The 20,801-nt window shown below is 38.7% G+C and overlaps 1 protein-coding gene across 1 annotated transcript in view; it reads left to right on the plus strand.

Moving 5' to 3' along the window:
• Nucleotides 1-12,768: 12,768 nt before the first annotated feature.
• The window catches only part of plcb1 (phospholipase C beta 1), a gene marked incomplete at its 5' end in the record, with an annotated part of 35,101 nt that continues 27,068 nt past the window's right edge, over nt 12,769-20,801 (plus strand). Inside the window, 5 exons of the mRNA XM_083897321.1 lie at nt 12,769-12,867; nt 16,311-16,388; nt 18,105-18,173; nt 19,014-19,154; nt 19,258-19,337. Coding sequence (XP_083753447.1) covers nt 12,769-12,867; nt 16,311-16,388; nt 18,105-18,173; nt 19,014-19,154; nt 19,258-19,337 — 467 coding nt within the window. The remainder of the gene's footprint in view (nt 12,868-16,310; nt 16,389-18,104; nt 18,174-19,013; nt 19,155-19,257; nt 19,338-20,801) is intronic.

Here is a 20,801-nt window from a genome sequence, read left to right on the forward strand (position 1 = left end):
AGTTATTGCCTCATGCCTTGTTATTGATTAAACTGTTACTGTTAAATGTTTTGTATATTGTCAGGAAATGCACTGGTCAGAAATGTCAACCTCAGGTCTCCACCATGATGTGACACTAATTTACTCAAAGTCAAAACACATTTACAAGACACTCAGGATAATGTAAGGATGCTGTTCTTGACAAATGCGCACACAGTCGCTCTTTATTTGCACGGCACTTTACACACACAAAATGTTAGACTCACACATCTTAGATATGACAAACACATTTTGTTTGCAAATAAGGAAACACTTTAATTAACCTTATTGTGAATAAGACCTTTTAATTATCACTTCTGCTAACAAATTCACTAATCGGTTATTTCATTTATATTCCTGTTCACGTTCGTTTGAATCCACGGTCTGATCATTTCCCACATCTGCATTTTGTCCAGTGCTGTAAAAACTCCTGATGAACTTCTATCTGAATAAGATGTATACATGTCTATATGCAACTAAAACTGAAATGAGCTAATACAGGTTCTTATTCACATTAATGTTAGTATTGGATTATTGCTGTCTTTGTAAAGAGTGTAAGCATTATTGTAATTGTTCACCTACAGTATTTCATGCCTGCTGCAAGAAAATGTCTAAATATTATAGAAATAGATTATAAAAAAGTTTTTAATTGTGAAATGTTTCACGACTTACAAGTGATCAGAATATTCAGGTTGCAATAGGAAATGTTAAATGTTGATAGAAAACATTCACTCAGAAACATTCATTCATCAATCACGACGAAAGAATAAGAGCCAAGTAAGTTAAGGAAGGAACGTGCATGAGTAGAGAGTGGGTTAGTTAGTGGTGGCAAGAGATTTTAGAGAGAAGGTGTTTTTGAAAGAGAGTCTCCCAAGAGTTTCTCCAAGATGGAGAGAGAGACTGTGCTGCTCTGACAGCAATAAGGAGCTTTTTGCACCATGGGGGAACCACAGATGAGAATAATCTGGACTAAGATTGTCTGGTGTGTGGGACGTGTGGAGGGAGATGGTGTTCCTTGGATGAACACAGTGGTCGAGTGAGTTCAAGTACATGGGTGCAGACTTGGAGGTTTCTCTGTAGGCGAGGTTCAGTGACTTTGGGGTCATGATTTGGGCCCGTCATGAGCAGCCAGTGGAGGTTGATGAGCCACCAAATGACGTCTATGGCTTGTCCTTTTGTCAGGAGCTAGACTCAATCCATGATGGTGTGTCACCCTGGACGATAATGATGAAGATACTGGTGATGTTCGTAACTGTTATTGATGTTATTCTTGAAATACAACTGTCCCTGGTCTCTATCTTCTCCTTTCCATTCTTTTTTTCACCCACTTCTCCTTAACGAACCGAACCCCCTTCCCTTCTGAGGAGAAAATAATCAATGTTTTTATTTTTTAAAACGTCCGGAACAAAATACTTTAATTAATCGATAAAATCTAAGTATCGCCCAGGCCTACTTGGATGCTGAAGTTGTGTTAGAGGGAATGCCTGACGGGGCTGGCCAAGACCTCTGCCTTAGAGAGGTTTCAATCTATCTCTTCCTTCTCGATTAAAGAGAATCCTCTTCTCATTCGTCTCCTCTGTCGTGATTTTGGCGATGCTACTTTCAAGAAGACTCAAGAAGCCAGAGGTGATGTGGAGAACTACTGCCTACTACAGATTCTGCTCTTGTAAAGCTCCACAAAAACGGGTAAAATTATCTGTGGAACCTTTTAAACTCCTGTGTGCTTTTCCCAGCACATGGCCTTGTGTGGGATGTCTGCTCATTATATCTTCACTGAATCATTTTGAAAAAATATCTAAGTCTATATTTAGAAACAGGAATTGGAAGTTTAGAATTTCAAAGTGCTGGACACAGTTTGTGTGAGGGTCTTCAGAATTTTAAAGCTTGAAAGTGTCTAATTGCCATTTTTTCTGAAGTTATGTGGTAAACCTTAACAATGACATAAGATGTCAGTATTAAATGTTGTCTCTATCACAAGACTGCAAAATATCAAAAGCGGAACAAGAATAATGATTAAAAAAAATCATATTTTTCTTTCAGCTGCACAGCCACAGAGGATGATCCATGTATTTGCTCAGTGGCAACACTTGCTGTACATACTTGTAAATGGGTAACTTGCTTATTAATGGATGATGAACAGCAAACCTGCAGTGTTTCTTTTAAATCACTGTAAATATCATTTTACTTTATTTCTTTTGTACTGTAGTATTGACACTAAAAAAAAAAAGAAGCAATAAAACAAGTGTTAAAAGGGACTTATGAGAAATGAAAGTTCAAAATGTTCACTCAATACAGTGGACAATGTTGCCCCTCCTCACCAGACTCTCTTCAGGGTTGCCAGATCCTTTCCATTAGACTAGGGCTGTCAAACTCATTGTCACTGTGGGCCACATCAGCATCATGGTTACCCTCAAAGGGCCAGATGTAACTGTCCTACAGAATAAATGTAACTAAATGTAACCAAATATAATAGTTAAAGTATAATAAAGGTAACTACTCCATAACATATTGCTAAATAACTTTCTGTCTTTATTACTTATTCAATTTCATTCATCGCATGATGCATTACAATGATACACTGTGATCTAGTGGTGGTGCCGTCACTTTGCAGGTAACGCAATCGCCATGCATTGTGGGAAATTTAGTTTTTGGTCAACGCATGCCTTAAAGCAGCATAGAACTATTTTAACACAGTTTTTTAAGACCAACTAATCACTCGTGGACCACATCTGGTCCCCGGTCCTTGAGTTTGACACATGCATTAGACACGAGACATGATGCACACAAGCGTCCATCTTTAAATTCCTCTTCTTTCAGCCAGGTACACTTTTCAAACCCTTGTCCTCTGCAGACACTATTGATTTCAAAACAATTCAATAAACTTTTGAAATGGCTTATCCTAATGTACAATAAAATGAATCATGCTTTGGTATTAAATCGTGTGACGTTTGACTGATCAGAGACAAACTACAGTGAGACTTCAGGCTTTTTTTCCTCTATGACAAGGATGTTGGTGTTTTCCAAGGGAAACAATGAGTATTTGTTTAATGAGTATAATTTCAATGACTGATGTGTTGGTATTGTGTTGCATAATATGCAACACAATACCAACACATCATATATTATATTATATCAACACTTTAAAGCTGTACATCACAAGAAAACTAACCCTTTTTTGCTGCAACAACACGGTAAAAAAGAATCTAATGCTGATACAAATAATTTGGTGAAGGCGGTGAGAGCAGCTTAATGGGCCTTCACATTTCACAGCCTGGCTCTCAAAACCCACAGACAGGTTGAAACACACTAACAAGGACAAACTTCTTCATTCTTTTCTGTTTGCTTATGTCAGCTGGGCTCTCAGGCAGTAGACAGTAGCTCACTGTCTGAGACCTGCAAGTCAGAAGGCTCCTGACTCCCAACATAGTGAAGGGAGAGACTCTTTGCTATGCATTGTATTTTACCGATTAGACTTTTCTGATCATGTTGAGGATCCATAATCTAAATCCAATGCCAAAACACTTATTCAGTACATGGTTATTCAGTACATGAAGTGGTGTTTCTGAAAAAGCTAAATGTAAAGCTGCAGTGAGTAACATTTGGTGGCTTTAGTTATTGATGTTATTATTCAGCCTCTGTTTGGTCTTCATGAAGAGATACGATGTAATCATATATATCAGATCACTGATATGCTGTGTCAAGCAAAACTATCAGACCTGACTGAGGCAGCTTTTGTGTGTACAGCAGTCGGTTTTTTTGTGTTTTAACTAGGAATGTTAAAGCGGAACTAGACCGGAAGTTCCAATTAACGCTGTTTTTTAGTGTGTATCTGCGTCATTACCTTGTTTATGAAGCCCTGAAGTTTCGAAACAAACAGTTCAGCCATTGCTGAGAACGCTGTGTTTTATTGTAATCTCGGGCTCAGCGAGATCTCTGAAAATCCCGTTATAGTTACAGCCGATCGTCCTGCTCCGGGCACTAGTCTGGGTACATCCGGTTGCGTACATTGAACCGCAGAAGAAGAATAACGTCCGTTGTGGAGGTGTTTCAAGAGCGACAGTGTCTTCTGACTCTGGGTCTGACTCCGGGTCAAAGTCATAAAAGGAACTGCGGCAGGGAGTCGTGACGAAGCTATTTTTAAACATTGTTAAAACAATGTTTTGATAATGAGGAGCAGTGCATCCACCGTTCCAAAGGGGGGAGCTGCGCTTCTGAGAGCGGGTGTGCTGAATATGTCACTTCCGGGTTGAGAGATTTGAGTCTCAAGTCTCGTGGCTGAGAAACTGTCAGAAAAGAGGATTTATATCAGCTCGTTTACAGCAACTTGGAGGTTTTTGACCATAAAAACAAGTTAATGTATGTAAGTAGACCTCCATAACTAACATATATGTGCAACAGGACCACTCTATGTGACCTTTAATACGTTAATTGTTGTGATTAATACAGCCGAGATTAACGCGATAAAAATTGAACACAGTTAACGCAAATGTGTTCTTCTGGTGTGCACTGACCTCTGACATGAAAGCTGGAAATTATCACCACGCAACAGTCACTTGCGTGCAGTAACAAGAGACTGAGAGAGGAGCTGAAGATGGAGAGGGGTGAGGGATTGTTGATCGATAAAATTGATCAAAACTTTTTCACAATGACTGGAAGTTGCGTTCCTTTGCCTTGAGTGTCAAAGAAAAGAACAGATGCGGGACTAATTGCTGAGACATTGTCTGTGAGGAATTCCTCACGTGTGGAAAGTAAGTGGCAAACTAATAATTCGAGGCACTGATAGTGCCCGTAATACGCTGACTATGAAATTTCCAGTGCCCTGTAAAGGTTTAAGTCCTAGTCCAACTAGTGCTATTGTGGTAGCTACAAAAATGAAGGAACTATCCATGAATAAAGCTGTCTGGAAAAAAAGAGCTGAGTGCATGTCGTCCTGAAAATATACCATCATGGAATGATTCAGTGATGAACCCATCTGTCATGAACTGGCCTGCGTTTAGCAAACTTTTTTTTATATATATATATATCATATCACATATCTCCTGCAGCCTGCCTGTATAGGTTCAGACCCAGACTATGTAAATGACTGTTTTGGGGCATGGAAGATTTTCACCAGCATAATTCAGACGCAAAACCTTCCAAAGTTACTGTTAATCCGTGTTGATCAGTGAATTAATAAACCCCCTCCACATCATGTACCGTTAACTTTGATTTTCTGCACAAAACGGTGCACAATTTTGTTTCTGTATCAATCAATGTGTCATGTGCCATAGTGGAGGCCACTGAATGTACTGTCTCTCAGGAGGAGACGCATGTGATGCCACTAATGTTATGGTTTTTATCCTGGTGTCTCAGCATCTCATTCCAGAACATGGGATGAGAGTCTATATGCCAATATGCTTTGCCTTCCATCTTGTATTTGTTGCGATCACAGACCGGTGGTTGACTAACCCAAACACACTGCTAGTATGTCGAGAGATTTTCTCACTGTAGAGTACAGTTTTAGTTTTGGAGCTTGTATATTTCCACCACACGCCCAGAAGCTGTGGATATCTTTACAAACATTTTCTCTTCAGAAGAAAGTCGTGAGCCAGCCCTTTGAACAGTTTGCAGTAGATCACAGGAAAGGCAGAGGGCTTTTTTTGGGATGGAAAACTGCAATTAAAAGACGACTTTGGAAAGGCTCTGATCAGAGCTGGAAGGGAAAGGAAGCTGCTGCCACAACATCCGGCTGCACTTGACATTGCAACAAGTAAACGTAGGCATTTCCCAGTCGTGGTGCAGCTCTGTGGAATTACTGCCTGGTTAAAAATGTGAGCGCAGGCGAGGCAGGGTGTGACTGAACACATCGTAGGCACAGAGGCTCGACGAGCTGACAGAGGTTCTGAGCCAAACTTCACTTTCAACTTGACTGGTTATGAAACTCACTGACTCAGAGTACTTATAGCAGGCCTACACACAGCAGCAGCACCAATACAAATCCATATGGGCACACGCACACACACACACACACACACACGCATGCACAGTAACGTCTTTTCTGGTCCTAAAATAGCTCTCAGCCTCCCACTCTCCCTTATATAAGCTCCCAGCACAGTGATCTATTGGTGAAGACAAGGGTGTGTGTGAGTGTGTTGGTGCATGTGCCTGTTTATGCGCGTGCACTTCTGTCAGTGTGTGGGCAGTAGGGCTGTCTTAAGTTGTGTGTGTTCATATGCACGTTGTTTCTGCAGGGGAAATGCAGTGAATGCCAGTTTTAAAAAAAATAACTCTTGCTTCTTGAAGGGAAACTCTAGTTATTGCCATTGTAATCATGCAATATGCGATTATATCCCTGTGCAATATAGATGTTTATAATTCTGCTGCATCTTTATTTACCGTCAATATATATTATTGTATTAGGATATATACAGTTCACTTATTTAGGTTCATTTACCTTTTCTAATACGGTTTATATACTTTTTTGTGTGTAATCTTTATTCTTTTTATTTGTTTAATATTTTTCTATATCGTACCTTAGTTAACATCTTAGTATAGGCTGTGGATATTTTCTGTTCTTGGTTAGAATAGTTGTAACAAAAGCCATTTCCACCCCAGGGATCAATCAAGTATTTCTGATTTTGATTTTTGACTTTGTGATTTCATTGTTTACTACAATAATTATTGTAGGATTAAAAATCAAGGATAATAATAAAATTGCATTTACTATACTACGCACTGCTTTCTATTTTTACGTGTAAAAAATTAATTTTTCGGTTTGTAAGTAAAGAATCTAAGAATGTATCACTTTTTTTTTTTTTTTTTAAAGCGCCCATAGAATGGAAGTTCCAATGAACGCTGTTTTTTGTGTGTATCTGCGCCATTACCTCGTTTATGAAGCCCTAAAGTTTCGCAACAGTTCAGCCACTGCTGAGAACAGCTGGGTTTTATTGTATTCTCGGGCTCTGCAAGCGGTCTGAAAAAGCCCTCCTCTCCTGATCAGCAAATCCTCCTGCTCCGGGTACTTCCAGTTGCGTACATTGAACCGCAGAAGAAGAAGAACGTCCGTTTTGGAGGTGTTTTACTTGCGACAGTGTCTTCTGTGTCATGACGAAGCCATTTTAAACATTGTTAAAACAATGTTTTGATAATGAGTAGCAGTACATCCACCGTTCCAGAGGGGGAGCTGCGCTTCTGAGAGCTGGTGTGCTGATTACGTCACTTCCAGGTACCTGGCCAATCACAAGATAGTTGGGAAAGCTCTCATTGGCTGGCCAATCACAACACAGTTCGGGTTGACTAGGCTTCAGTGAGGAGAGCCGTGGTGACCTCTGTATTCTCGCCACAACATGGAAAACCCAGAGGAAAATAACATAGAAAAGGTCTTCCATTAATAAAATTACAATGGGAAAAACGTTGAAAACATCAAGGTAGACTCTTTATTATAAATAATCAAATGAATTGTGATGCTCAGTCTCACTTATTCACGTAGAAAGACCCAAACCTGCAATAAACAGTCATCCCTTCCCTGCAGATGGAACTGATGTATGCAGATTCAGGAGAAGATCATGAACTGGATCCATCCGACCAAACTTCCCACTCCTGCTGTGGGAGCTTCTTAGTGCCTCTGCCTCATCTCACTGAGCCATAAAACATAGGCCTCTTTTTTTGTGCTGACAGAACAGTTCAATCCTTCCCCAATGTTTACTGAGGCAAAGCTCCTGCTGGGGTTATTATCATGTCCTAAAAGTGTTATCTACATCGTGGGCAGCATTCGCACCGTTTTTGTTCTTTGTCTCTGATTTGTTTGTAAGGCCTCTTTTACACTGAGGCCACATCTACATGGAAACGGCAAAAAACGAAAGCAGTCTTCTTCTTTTTTTTAAATATCCCTGTAAAGACGGCATGGAAATATCTCCATCCGACTCACAATGCTTTAGTTCATATGCCAGCACTGTAGTTTTGCTGTAACGTTACACCAAAAAACAGAGAAGAAGACGTCGATATTATAACATTAGATATAATAACACAAACAGATCCAGAATGAATGTTTATGTCTATGTTTTAGCCGTTTCCATGTGAATATTTAGTGACTTTACAGACCCTTCTGTCATTAACCTAAATACTTTACGAGAATGCGCAATTCTGCTGCTCGACAGAATGAGCTGGGAATATGACGTCATCGTTTTCCTAGAGTATCGTTTTCTCTGTCTTCACGAATACACAAATCGGCGTTTTGAGATTTGCCTGCTCTGGTAGGTGTTTTGAAAAAATACCGCGATGCCATGACCGTCCTGGGTTAAACTGCTGTTCTTCTTTTTGTTATATTTTGTTTTTTGGATATTCTTTTTAACTGATTTATGTTTTATTTAAACGTCAGGGTGGGTCTTCTTTATGGCCATGTTGAACCACTACCATGTTTACAGTTTGATTTGATACCTGAAGGCTGAAGGGTGAGAAGTGAGATTTCAGTCCAACACACACTGTATCTTTAAGAGGCTAATACAATGAATGCAAATAAAAAAAATATAGAGTTCTGTACCAGATTGTTAAAAATGAAGCTAAAAACATTTGTGGCTAAGGGCTTGAGGATGAATGTGTCTTAGTTTTGCACTGGAAATGATGCCAGAATTTGCATTACTGCTAAATGTGAAGCCTGTGAAGAAGAAATTTGTGTTTTCAACCAGGTTGTAATTCCCACTGATGCCAACTGAAGCATTCATGATTAATGTTTTTAAGCTTATAAAAATACTAACTTACTAATAATACTTTTAAAAAAAATAAAATTATTCTGAATATATGGTGGTTTATAATGGTTTTCTGACTCTCAGTATCAGGTATGAACTCAGAGTATCACATCAGCGCGAGTCTCTGCGCACGTCTTTTATGCTCTGAAGTGTGAGTGTGTAGGAGGCTGCAGCCTGATCTGGTGGAATAAGTGGAAAGTGAATTGAATATGTGATGCATTACATTTGTGTAGGGCAGTGTGAAGGTCATGCGGTCATACCGCAGCGCTGGCAGAGTGCCGACTGCTCTTGTCTTGAAAAGTGGAAATGTGTTTTCCATGCTTGCAGGTACAAAAGCAAAATTGCATTAATGAGGTCAAGAGTTGTGTGGTTGCTGTAGTTGTTGTGTGCCATGTTTGGTGTCATTTTGCAGAGAAACCAATGACACAGGTGCAAAAGTGTCTCTGTTTACTTTTTTTGACCCATGAGATTTTTAGAACTTTCACCTGTAAAAATTTATTTAAATTGTAAGCTGGACAAAACAAGAAATCTTAAAGGTGCAGTGTGTAAAATGTATATGATTATCAGTCACCTCACCCTTCCCCTGTAAGGCCCCCTTTACACCTGGCATTAAAATGCATTTTCTGTGATCAGACAGCGATAGGATAGAGCTCTACCACATGCTTTTTTACACCTGACATTAAAATGCATCTCCTGCGTCCACATCATGATGTGATCAAGGTCAACCCCCTCTTACGCCACCTCTTCATCTGCAAAGATTTCCAGCAGCAGACTACAGGGTCACATCCTGTGTGTCACCTTATCAACAACAACAGCGTTAGCTGCACATGAAGTCACTTTATTGTATGGACTCCTCTTTGCTTTTGAAAGCAGGGGAAGAAGTCTTCTGTAAGTGGAAAAACGTAAAAAGCAGAGGAGACTGTAGTTTTGTTGCAGCTTTCACGTTAGCTGCGCTCAGAGCCACTAATGTATTTCTGTTCCTTAGTTGTTGTGGGTGGAGCAGAGATACATCAGAGACTTCTTGCATTTACACTTCCGTTCAATGTGGTCACAATGTGTCTCCAATCACCTCCTGAAGTGATTTGGCAAATTTAAACCTGTACTTAAAGGTGCATTATGTAATAAATCTAAAGCAACTGGCCATAAAATCCTCCTAATATGTCACAGAGACTCAGGAATAATGTTCAAATAACAAACTGAACTCACCAACAACAACAGTACAGACAAAATGTTCAAATTAAAACAAATCTTTTGCAGACTGCAAATCATGTTTATGTTTTTAAATCATGTTTTGGCATGTGGCGCCACCTACCGCCGTCTACCAATCATTGCAGTCAGTAGAGTCTCAGCTGCCGAGCAACCATGGGTTGCCAGTTACGTCAGAAAACATAACCTAAGACCTTGGTATTTTGAATTTGAATGTAGTAACTGTTTTTGGCCATATTCTTACATATGGCACCTTTAAAAGTGGTCCGGTTGAAAATCTGATCACAGACAACATATTTTAATGCCAGCTGTAAAGGGGCCTTAGTGTGTTACAGAACCTGTGTTATCATCAAAACTCCATTGATATTATCCATTGGGAGCTATTGTAAAAACATGGTAGTCCACAAGTGCGGCCTCCATTAGAGCTGACCGGCCTCTTGATAGAAATATAAAAGGATCATTTTCTGATCATTTATCTTCAATTTCTGCCAAATGAAAATAATGTCACCTTCATCTTACACAGTGAACCTTTAATTTTTATTAAATTCACAGAAATTAAAAACATGTAAAGTTTAATCAAACAAAAGTAAGATGGCCTTCATTACTCAAATTGTGGAGCCATGTGAAATGTTTGCATCTACTCAGAAAAGCTGAATGAGATTAAGGGAAAAAAATATTTAAATAGCAGAAATTCTGTGATTGTAACTGACGAGATAGCAAGATTTTGACTTGCTACTCTGAATCTGACTTGCAAAAGTACAAATACTTTGCTACTGTACTTGAGTACAAAATTCACATATCTGTACTTTACTTTCTTAGTTCTATTTCTAGCAACTTTCACTTTTACTCCACTACATTTCCTCTTACTATCTGTGTCACTACCAAATAAAGTCAGAAGAGGAGTTGATAATTTTAGAGTTTTTTAGTCTTGATGAACTGCTTTGCACTACAGTTTTCACACATTTCAACATGGGGTTAAGTGTCCTGCTCAAGCACTAACAGGAATTGAACCCATCACCTTTCAGTTGAAAGACAACTTGCCCTAACACTGATCCACCATGGCTCAATCCTATCTTTTCACTTTTTAATACTTTTTCTTCTAAAACTGAAGTGCATTTTATATCAGAAAATGACTTTTGAAACTTAAGCACAGTAAATGTCACATACTTTAAGACTTCTACTTAAGTAATATAAAATGTGACTTCAAGTCATTTTCTGGTAACATACTCCAGTCTCCCTTTAATATACTTTGTACAAGACCGTGTGAATAACTATTGTTTAAGAGAAACTTGCTACTGCCTTTTTTATTACCGCAAATGTCAGAATCAGTGATGTTTCTAAATGTATAGATATTATTTCATTGCTGCTCTGAACTATGACTGAACATGCTTTGCCATGATTAGAGAAATTGTGGCTGCTCATTGTGAGACACAACACGCAGAGGCAGGTTTGACTGACGTTCGCGGGGTCGTGTCCTTTAATGTCCTCGTCTGCATCACGATCCTCTGAATAACTTTGCTGTGTTCTCATACTCACTGCAGGCTCCTCACGTACAAAATAAGACAGACACTGTTCTGTTCATCCTGTGTGTGTCTGTCCTTGACTGCATTTGTGTTATTGTTCCAGTATATGATTATTCATTTTGCCCCGTCCTCTGTTTTATGCCAGTCTGAAAAATGTAGATACAACATGTGGTCAAATGTATGAGGACATAGAATAATTCTTTAACAATGTCGAATATGGCAGGAGTTTGAAGGCACTGTTGATGGAGGAGTATCTCCTTTTATTACCTATATTTAGGTACATGATAAAATACACCACATGCACAAAACAACAGCAAGGAAGCAACACGTGTATTCACAGAGAAGAATGCGTCCCTGCATCTGTTTGATTGATTTTATTGATTCAATTAAAAAAAAAAAGAGAAAAAAGTTCACTATTCCACTCCATAATCCCAAGCTTCCAAAATTCAATGAAAAATGTGAATCTTCCTTTGAAACTGATAAGCAACAGATTACTGTCTATTAGGGAGAATGAGTCATGTAATGTTCGGCGTCTTCTTACTTGTGGCAATGTAATGTTTATGCATCAGTGGCTAATTTGACCACAATCCTGGTTTGGCTTGATTTATCCTTCACTAAATTGCCCACTCCCTTTCCCTTTACTCCCACACTCACTTTTTTTTCGTTTCTCTTGCTCTCTCTCCCCCTTCCCCTCAATCCTCTCTATCTCACCCACTCTCTTCTTTCTTCCTCTCTGTCTTCTTCCAGATGCACCATCGCTCTCTCTCTCTCTCTTATCCCTCCCCCATCTGTGGGAAGCTGCCATTGTGCGCATGTCACAGATGAGTCAATTTGTAGAGGCAGTGCACGCGCACACACACACACACACACACTCACACACACACACACATAAATATCCTGTCTCCCACGAAGGCATCTGCTTCAGTCTGTCTCTCTGTGAGATGCAGCACCAACTGAGGAGTGAGGGGGAGATGAGCAGAGGGAGGGAGGAGGAAGAGAAGAGGGAGGGATAAGGAACGACTGGAGGGAGACATAGACAAAGAGAAAGAGGAGAGAGAAGAAGAAGGAGTGAAATTGATAAGAGTGAACACAGTGAGAGAAAGAGAGAGAGAGAGAGAGAGAAAGAATGGTGCAGCAGCTGAGCATCTGTGTCTGACTTCTGTGGAGTTTGGACTCGGACATGACAGAGTTGCAGCAACCAAGTGTCTGAGCCTGAGCGTCTCCAGTTTGTGCATGTGAGAGAGTGCATAGTTTGTGTGTGTGTGTGTGTGTGTGTGTGCGTGCGTGTGCGTGAAGCCATGGCGAGTGCCCAGCCAGGGGTCCATGCACTGAAACTCCAGCCTCCCTCTGTCTCCCATACACTGAGGAACGGAAGTAACTTCATTAAATGGGATGAGGTAAGGACGCTTCATGTCATTGTCTGTCTTTTGATTAATGAAAAAACAAAACAAAAACATGTATTATTTCTTTTTGCATTATTCCTTTCAATTAAATGTTATTGTTTGTGCTCAGTGCTTCGCTTTGCACCATATTTTTTCTGACAAGAAGAGAAAAACGATTATCATCACAATCGTTTGAATGAAGTCCAGTTGGACTGAATTGCTGTGAGAGATGAGGAGGAGGGAAATGTGCCATGTTTGTCAGATGTGTTTACTATTCATCTGTTGATTGAGCTTTGGCAGGAAGTACCTGTGGATCAGACGCCAGCAGCACAGTGTGTGTGTGTGTGTGTGTGTGTGTGTGTGTGTGTGTGTGTGTGTGTGTGTGTGTGTGTGTGTGTGTGTGTGTGTGTGTGTGTGTGTGTGTGTGTGTGTGTGTGTGTGTGTGTGTGTGTGTGTGTGTGTGTAAATTTTTATATTGCCACCTGTTGGTAATGCATTCCCCTCTACACAGTTCTGTATTTACTGTGTGTGTTTTCACTCATGTGTCAAAATGTCAAAATGTACAGGTATTTGCGGAGTTGTGTGTGTGTGCGTGTGCGTGCGTGTGCGTGCATGTACAGAGTATATGTGTGTGTGTGTCGGTATGCTGAAGTACAGAGCCCTGACAATGAGAAAAACGTGCTGTCCGGTTGCCATGGTAACTGGCATGGTTACCACCACACTAAACAGAGTGGACATTTCTTTGGCTGTGTGTGTGTGTGTGTGTGTGTGTGTGTGTGTATGATTCAATGCATTGAGCCATATAATATCATGAATCATACTTACAGACAAAGCCCATCCAGGATACTGCTGATTAAGATCATGTGTGTTTGTTTTAGGAATTCCTACAACATGTAGAGCAGCGCTTTATGAAATACAGAAAAACAACCAGGGATCAAGTTAAACCATCCTTTCATTTTTCTGAACGTAGGTTGCAATTGGTGGTGTGTAGTGGTGGTGCGTTGATAAGTTGGTACACTGCTGATTTATGGCACAAATTTGAATATAAAACCGTGAATGCATATTAAGTTCACCGAAAAACAGACCAGTGATATTGTCACTCAACTCTTTATTAATTTTAGCCACAGGGGAGTTCAATATTTGGAATATTACCCACTACTGGTTCATCTCTTTCCTATTAATTTAATCAATAAAATATTTCAAATAAGGCCATATTTTGCTATTAATAAGGGAAATAAACATGGCTCATAAGTAACAGTAATGTATGGAATTTCCTACTGTGGTGAGCAACTGGTGGCCCGTGAGCCAAAACTGGCCCACCATCATCCATATTTGGCCCGACAGATGATTTAAAATGGTTTATTTTATTCTCCGCATCTCACACATATTTAAACGTACAAGTTGGTGATTAAAGACAAAAAAGCCCCCCCAAAAAATGTCCCTAAACCAAATTCACCTGCCGACCCCTGCTCTAAAGGCATTAGTAGTATTCGGTATCACACGAAACAATGAATAACCCAGAGGCACCGGAAGTATGTTCAGCTGATAACGTGTTTAATAAACGCTTTGGCATGTTCGGAGCTTTAATATGTCAAGCTGACACTACATTACCTATAGAAGTGTAAGCGATACCCATACTCTGCCTCTGATTATCAGTATGGTGTGGATAGACTCAGTACGTCTAATCAGCATATTCTCCTCGTCACACCATGAGTTGGACTTTTCTGATGAAAGTGGCTCGGACAGTAAAATCTACGACCTTTTGAAACATAAAGCAGGGAAATATGAAGACCTGACACGGACATCTGTACAAATACTTTTTTTTCAGCCTGTTTTTCCTACAGTATATATCTCATATACTGTCAGTATGAAAAACCTAGCGTGTACCTGTCCATGTTTCATAAAGACTGAAGATCTGTTTCTAATTTATAAATAACCCCAAAGGAAAGTGGATAAACTTCAAAGATGTATCACACCGACTGAGCAATACAGTTAACCCCCCACGTCTCCGCAGACCCCCAAGGGCCCCAAATTCCAGAGTGTATCTCCATCATCTGATAAATCACTGATATTCTGTGCAATATCGACCCTCCACCTGTCATCTTACGTCCCTGCATCATTATCTCATTTAAGTAATAATCTTGATCTGATTTTAGGCCCTTCAAACTCTTTTAGTTGAGATTGAACTCATTTGTCTTCATGGTGTGTTGAGTTGTTAAGTCACAGGAAACCTATTGCGAAGCAGTTATTACTCCATCATATGGAAACTACACGGCTGCAACCACATATTGCTGTCAGTAAGATTTTTATTTGTTTTGTATTTTATTTAATTGATTAATATTTCCTGCCACACGGTTGGTGCGTGGGTTTTTTATTTCATATTCAGTCTCTTCTTTCAAAGTGAACACCTAATATTTAGAAATCAAGGTGATAAAATGTGCATTTTGTGCATCACATCCAATGTCCTGTCCATCTTTGGACCCACATATTTACTGTATCTGTACTGTACTCCAAATATTGCATTATCTATTTCGAAGTGAGTCACTTTTAATTAAAATTTTAATTTACACGAACGGAATGGAATTCTGCGTTTTATTCCAAAGTAATTTTTTTTCTCCACTTAAATAAAATGTTGGCTGTAAACAGCAATGCAATGTGAACAGTTTTATTTTTGTAGTTCTTAATGCAACAAACTCATTATTTTGTATGTAGCATATAAAAAAGTTATATATGATATAATCTTAATTTTATGGGTCAAATGGGTTTTGCGGCTCCAGATTAATTTTATTTGGGTGGAGAGGGGACAAAAATGGCTCTTTTCATAGTAAAGGTTGCAGACCCCTTGTCTAGGGCCTTTTTTAAATTTTAAATTTGGGTTTTTACGTTGTCTTTAATCACTAAGTTGTTACAAAGACTCAAATATGTGTGAGATGTGGAGAATAAAATGTTAATTTCGAGCCTTACATATCCTATTCATTGTTTTACAGACATTTACCCTCTGAAAGGGACTATCCATTACAACAGCTGTGTTGATTTTTATTTGTCAAACCAACAAATCTCTGACATGTGCCATTTTGTACAATATTAAATAGCTTGGAAGAAAACAATCCCCTACGGCATGAAAGCAGAAACTTTCCAAATTTAAAGCGACTTTAAACATTTAAATGTGAATTGTTATGGATTTCAGTATTTTCATTTAAAATGTACAGTGTGATCACAATTTACTCCCCAAGTGGCCAAAACATCAGCTGTTTCATTAATCAACAGTGATCCAGATCCATGAAGGCATTATTTCCTCTCAGGGGAGATCATTTCCTTTAACATGAAACATGAAAACATTTCCTTTTGTTTGTGATTATTTTTACTGCATTAAATGTGGTCAAAAACATTGAAATTGAGCTGTTAGCTGTTGTCATTATTCTTATGGTTTTTTTTTCTGGTTTTGTTTTATTCCTCAGGATCTGTCCACAGTCACACCAGTGACTCTGCACGTGGATCCACATGGGTTTTACCTCTACTGGACTGACCAAAACAAGGTTGAGTTGCCCCCACATACTGTAGATTAACTGTACAGTATATTATTGACTGGCTTAAGCTAATATACCACCTGCATCCTGTGTATTTTAATTTACACTTACTTATGACGCAACATTATATGCGATTGCAGGTTTCCCTTTTCTATATTAACAATTAGCATATTAGTAACCTGAGCTGTTGTCCTCCCAGCAGGTAAACATATCATTTGCAGATAACAAAGATAACAATGCTGATATCTTTTAACAAAGATATCAGCATATATATTTAACTATACATGTTTCAGCATATCCAATCCAACTTTATTTGTAAAGCACGTTAAAACAACCACAGTGGACCTGACTGCTGTACAGAATAATTCAATAAAAAGACGAGGGAAAAAAACATAAAAGCTCACATGAGGTGATAGAATACATGAAAAAAAAAAAAAAAAAAATAGTCATACAATAAAAGCATTACATTAAGTATATGACAATTTATCAGAGAAAGTGTCAGTTGAAAGACTGCATTTTTATTTTATTTTATTCTAACTAACAGCCCAGCAAAGGAATGCAAGTACATAGCAGAAAATACACAGGAGTTAACCACTCTATGCAATATATATATATACTGTATATGCGTATGTCTATTTATAAAAACAGCATATGCAATGTTAGGCAAGCAGTAAAGACAACATTTGATCATTGATTTTGTCACACACACACACACACGCACGCACACACACACTTGCTCACTTTCTCTCTTCCTCTCCAGGTGGGCATAAATCCTGAGCAGCAAACAGGAAGAAGCATTTGGCTGCCAAATAGCAGCTGGCACTGTGTGTGTTATATAAATGCAATATCTTTAATTAACAGAGTCATATACAAATCAGATTCTATGTCTGAATCTGAATGGTTTGGGGAAAAAGTTTCTCAGTCATCATCATCACCCCCCGTCTTCTCACATTAAAGCTGCAGTGTGTCATTTTTCGGGGCGTGAACAAAAATGTCTGTTACGTTCAAAAGTTCACACGAAGCTGATTATCAGCTCCTGTCTGTGGTGACAGAAGTTAACAGAAGTTGGAATATGGACCTAGAGTTGAATTTTCTGCAGTCTCACCCAAGGAGTGAGGTCCGTCTGGAGGAATAAAGGCGCTAACAGTGTTTTACCGAAAGGAGTCGCACACTAGAGCTTTCGGAAATGTCATGTGTACGGTCGTAGATATAGAAAATATATCATATTTGTAACATAAATGCATTCCTATTGACAAATGTCATCTATATAACAACTGAACAACAACAAAAAACCTTAACCCTTTCATATATTTTGTGAAAATCTTATTGTTTTATTACTTTTTGAACTGGGTACCGGTAATTCTCTGTCCACACTATATATATGTATATATATGTACATATATATATACATATAATATATATGTATATATATATATATATATATATATACAAAACAAAACATTTTCATTGCTGTTTGAACCATTTAATGTTTTTAAATTCAACTTCCCTCTTAAATTACAACTATCCTCCCCTGGTTATATACATGTTTATGTACATTGTCTTGCTTTATAATTATAGGAGCAGATAAGAACAAAGTGCTGCTTACTTTCTTCTTCTTAATATGAAGTGTACATATAGATTCTACAGAAATTTTGTGTTACCAACATGTCCATACAGTAGTTTAAGTGAAATATGGTAAGTTGTACTGTTTGTGTGTTTGTTTAGGACACAGAGTTGTTGGACCTGACCCTCATAAAAGATGTCAGAACTGGTAGAAGCACCAAAACACCCAAGGTACTTTCACCTCCCTGCATCCATTCACTATGTGTCTAATCTAGACCATCGCCTAACCCTGACCCAGCATGACGCTGCTTATCGACAACCACCTGCACCTCAGTGACCGCGGACTGACTTCCCTCTGAATAGCAGCAACTTTCTTTACAACAAATGCTATTATTGTCCCTTGTAGCCAGTATTTTTTCTATAAAGTGAATTTCTTTCTTAAACAATTCCCTTTTTTATCAGTGCATGTCTTTTTTTTTTTTATTTAGTAGTAATTTCTTTACTACTGTGTGTTATTTCATTCCTTCGGTTCTGCTCATGTCATTGTTTTCAAGTGTTTTCATGAATGCATGTTTACATTGGTAATACTACACAATCCTGACTGTTCTCCCACCATCTTTGTACTAATTTTATGGTGTGTTTTGTCAAAGAAAACTTGACAGATGTAGCAGGAGGCTGCAAAATATTGCTTACATTTGGTCAGGGCTCTGTTGTGAGAGTCAAATTTATCGTTATTATTTTTGAGTGATCATGTGCAGTGACACTTTGCACAGGATCAGCACTTTTCCTCACAAAATGCCACACGCAAATTGAACAGACAGCTGATAATTCTATTCTACTGTCTTTGCCAAGAACCTGCAAGCTGTCGATAATTATCAAGTTAAAAGTTGCCCGAGTAATGGCATTCTATGTCAACTTCACTTGTCTGTGGGACGTATTTTTCTCTCGAATGTCAGAAGGACACAACAGATAAACTTCCACAAACACCTCCGTCTCCCCTCACCTCATCCTTCTCTCAGTTGGCCTCCAGTGTGACTTTGTCTCAGCTGATAGCTTGATGTTGTCCAATAGGAGGCCAAACTGCGGGAGCTGCTGGATGTGGGAAACCTGGTCGGTCGCCTAGAGAACCGCATGGTAACCGTGGTTACGGCCTCAGATCACGTAAACGTCAACCAGCTCAACTTCATCGCCGCACAGGAGGACGAGGCCAAGGTACTCAACTTAGTACTTAGACTTAGACAACTTAGATGATGTCAGGCAGGAGATGATGACGTTGTTGTTGATTATGATGATGATTATGACGTGGTTTCTTTAGGTGTGGTGTGAGGAATTATTTTCACTGTCTTCCAATCTGCTAAGCCACAATCTTAACAGAGACCGCAGCCTGCTGAAAGTGTGAGTATCCAACAGTTCAACACAATCACACACACATAAACACACGTTTGCACAGCCATTCTTCTTAGGACACTGCATTGTCTTCCATTCATTCAGACAAACCTGAACAAAGTCTTACCTCACCCGTGACCAGTTAATGCCTAAACCTATCAACCCAATTCTAATCGTGGCCATGAACTTAACCCCTTACGTACCAGGTTTTGGTCTCCATGAGGTCTACTGGTCCTGACAAGGTCACTGTTTCAATCAGAAAAGGTCCTAAAGAGATACCAGATACAATTATATATATAGATTATTTACACACAAACACCTGTACTTAAAATTTGAGTCTAGTGAGGTTTTTTTTGGAGGGGGGGGTTCAATCTTTCAGATTTCTACAAACAAAAAACATAATCCCGATTGCATAATCAGGTCATATATTATTTTAAAAAGGAATAAAGATTGGTATAAAATGTAGTATCATTTATTGGTGAAGAAAAATATCATGGAGCCTATAGTTAGCATCAAAACTCCAAAGATGTAGTTAGATTAGTTTGTCCATTGTGGGCTATTGTACAAACATGGTGGTCCAAAATGGTACAGTAGCCTCCACAGAGCTGTCCTGACTCCTGATATAAATATAAAAGGCTCATTGTGGGGTAATTGTGGGGGTGAAATAAGAATTAACGTGTCTCATCATAACAATCATAGAGATCATACAACACACAGCTGAGTGGTAAAAGAGGGTTTGAAATCTCTCTGAATGAGGCTCAGTCCAAATGTTCTCACAGCAAAAAAAAAAAAAGTAACTTGAAATGATGCAGATCATTTTCAGATTTGTGACCAGAACAATTCACATCTGTTCGTGACCTCCATCAAAATGTAACATAAGATTAACCCTCCTTGCTCACGTGGCACTGATCTGTGCCGCAGGTGCACCCAAGGTAATTTGCTGTGGGAATAATACACAACTCTATATGGACATCCTGGGGGTGTGTGTTTATTGGTCACATATTCATGTGTTGTTACGTTATGATTTATTTATCACATATCACATTTTTAGTAGTGATATAATAATATGCATAATAACTGTGCAGAAGTCACAAAATAGACAATTTTTTCTTTTATTTTGGTCATAAAAACAAGCCATGTGAACACAAATTCAGTCAAATTTTAAACATTTCAAGTACTTTGCTCAGGTGTGTTTATATAGTTGGTGAAAATTATTTATTTTGTCATCAGATTGCCTAGGTTGTGCTAAATAAAAGGATATAAGACACTCTGTATTGCACATTCTAATACCCTCTGTATATCCTGTACGTAAACATAGTGATGGAAAAAGGCAGCCAAAAATGCTCTGTGTTGTAAGGGTTAAAAAAGAATTGTTGTATACATAATATGTATATCTTAAAATATTACTTAACATGTCTAGAAAAGATATTCATTTGTGTTTTTAAACATGGATACCAAAAGAGTTTCCTAGCT

The sequence above is a fragment of the Microchirus variegatus genome, assembly GCF_963457635.1.
Source record: "Microchirus variegatus genome assembly, chromosome: 11".
Classification (NCBI taxonomy): Eukaryota; Metazoa; Chordata; class Actinopteri; order Pleuronectiformes; family Soleidae; genus Microchirus; species Microchirus variegatus.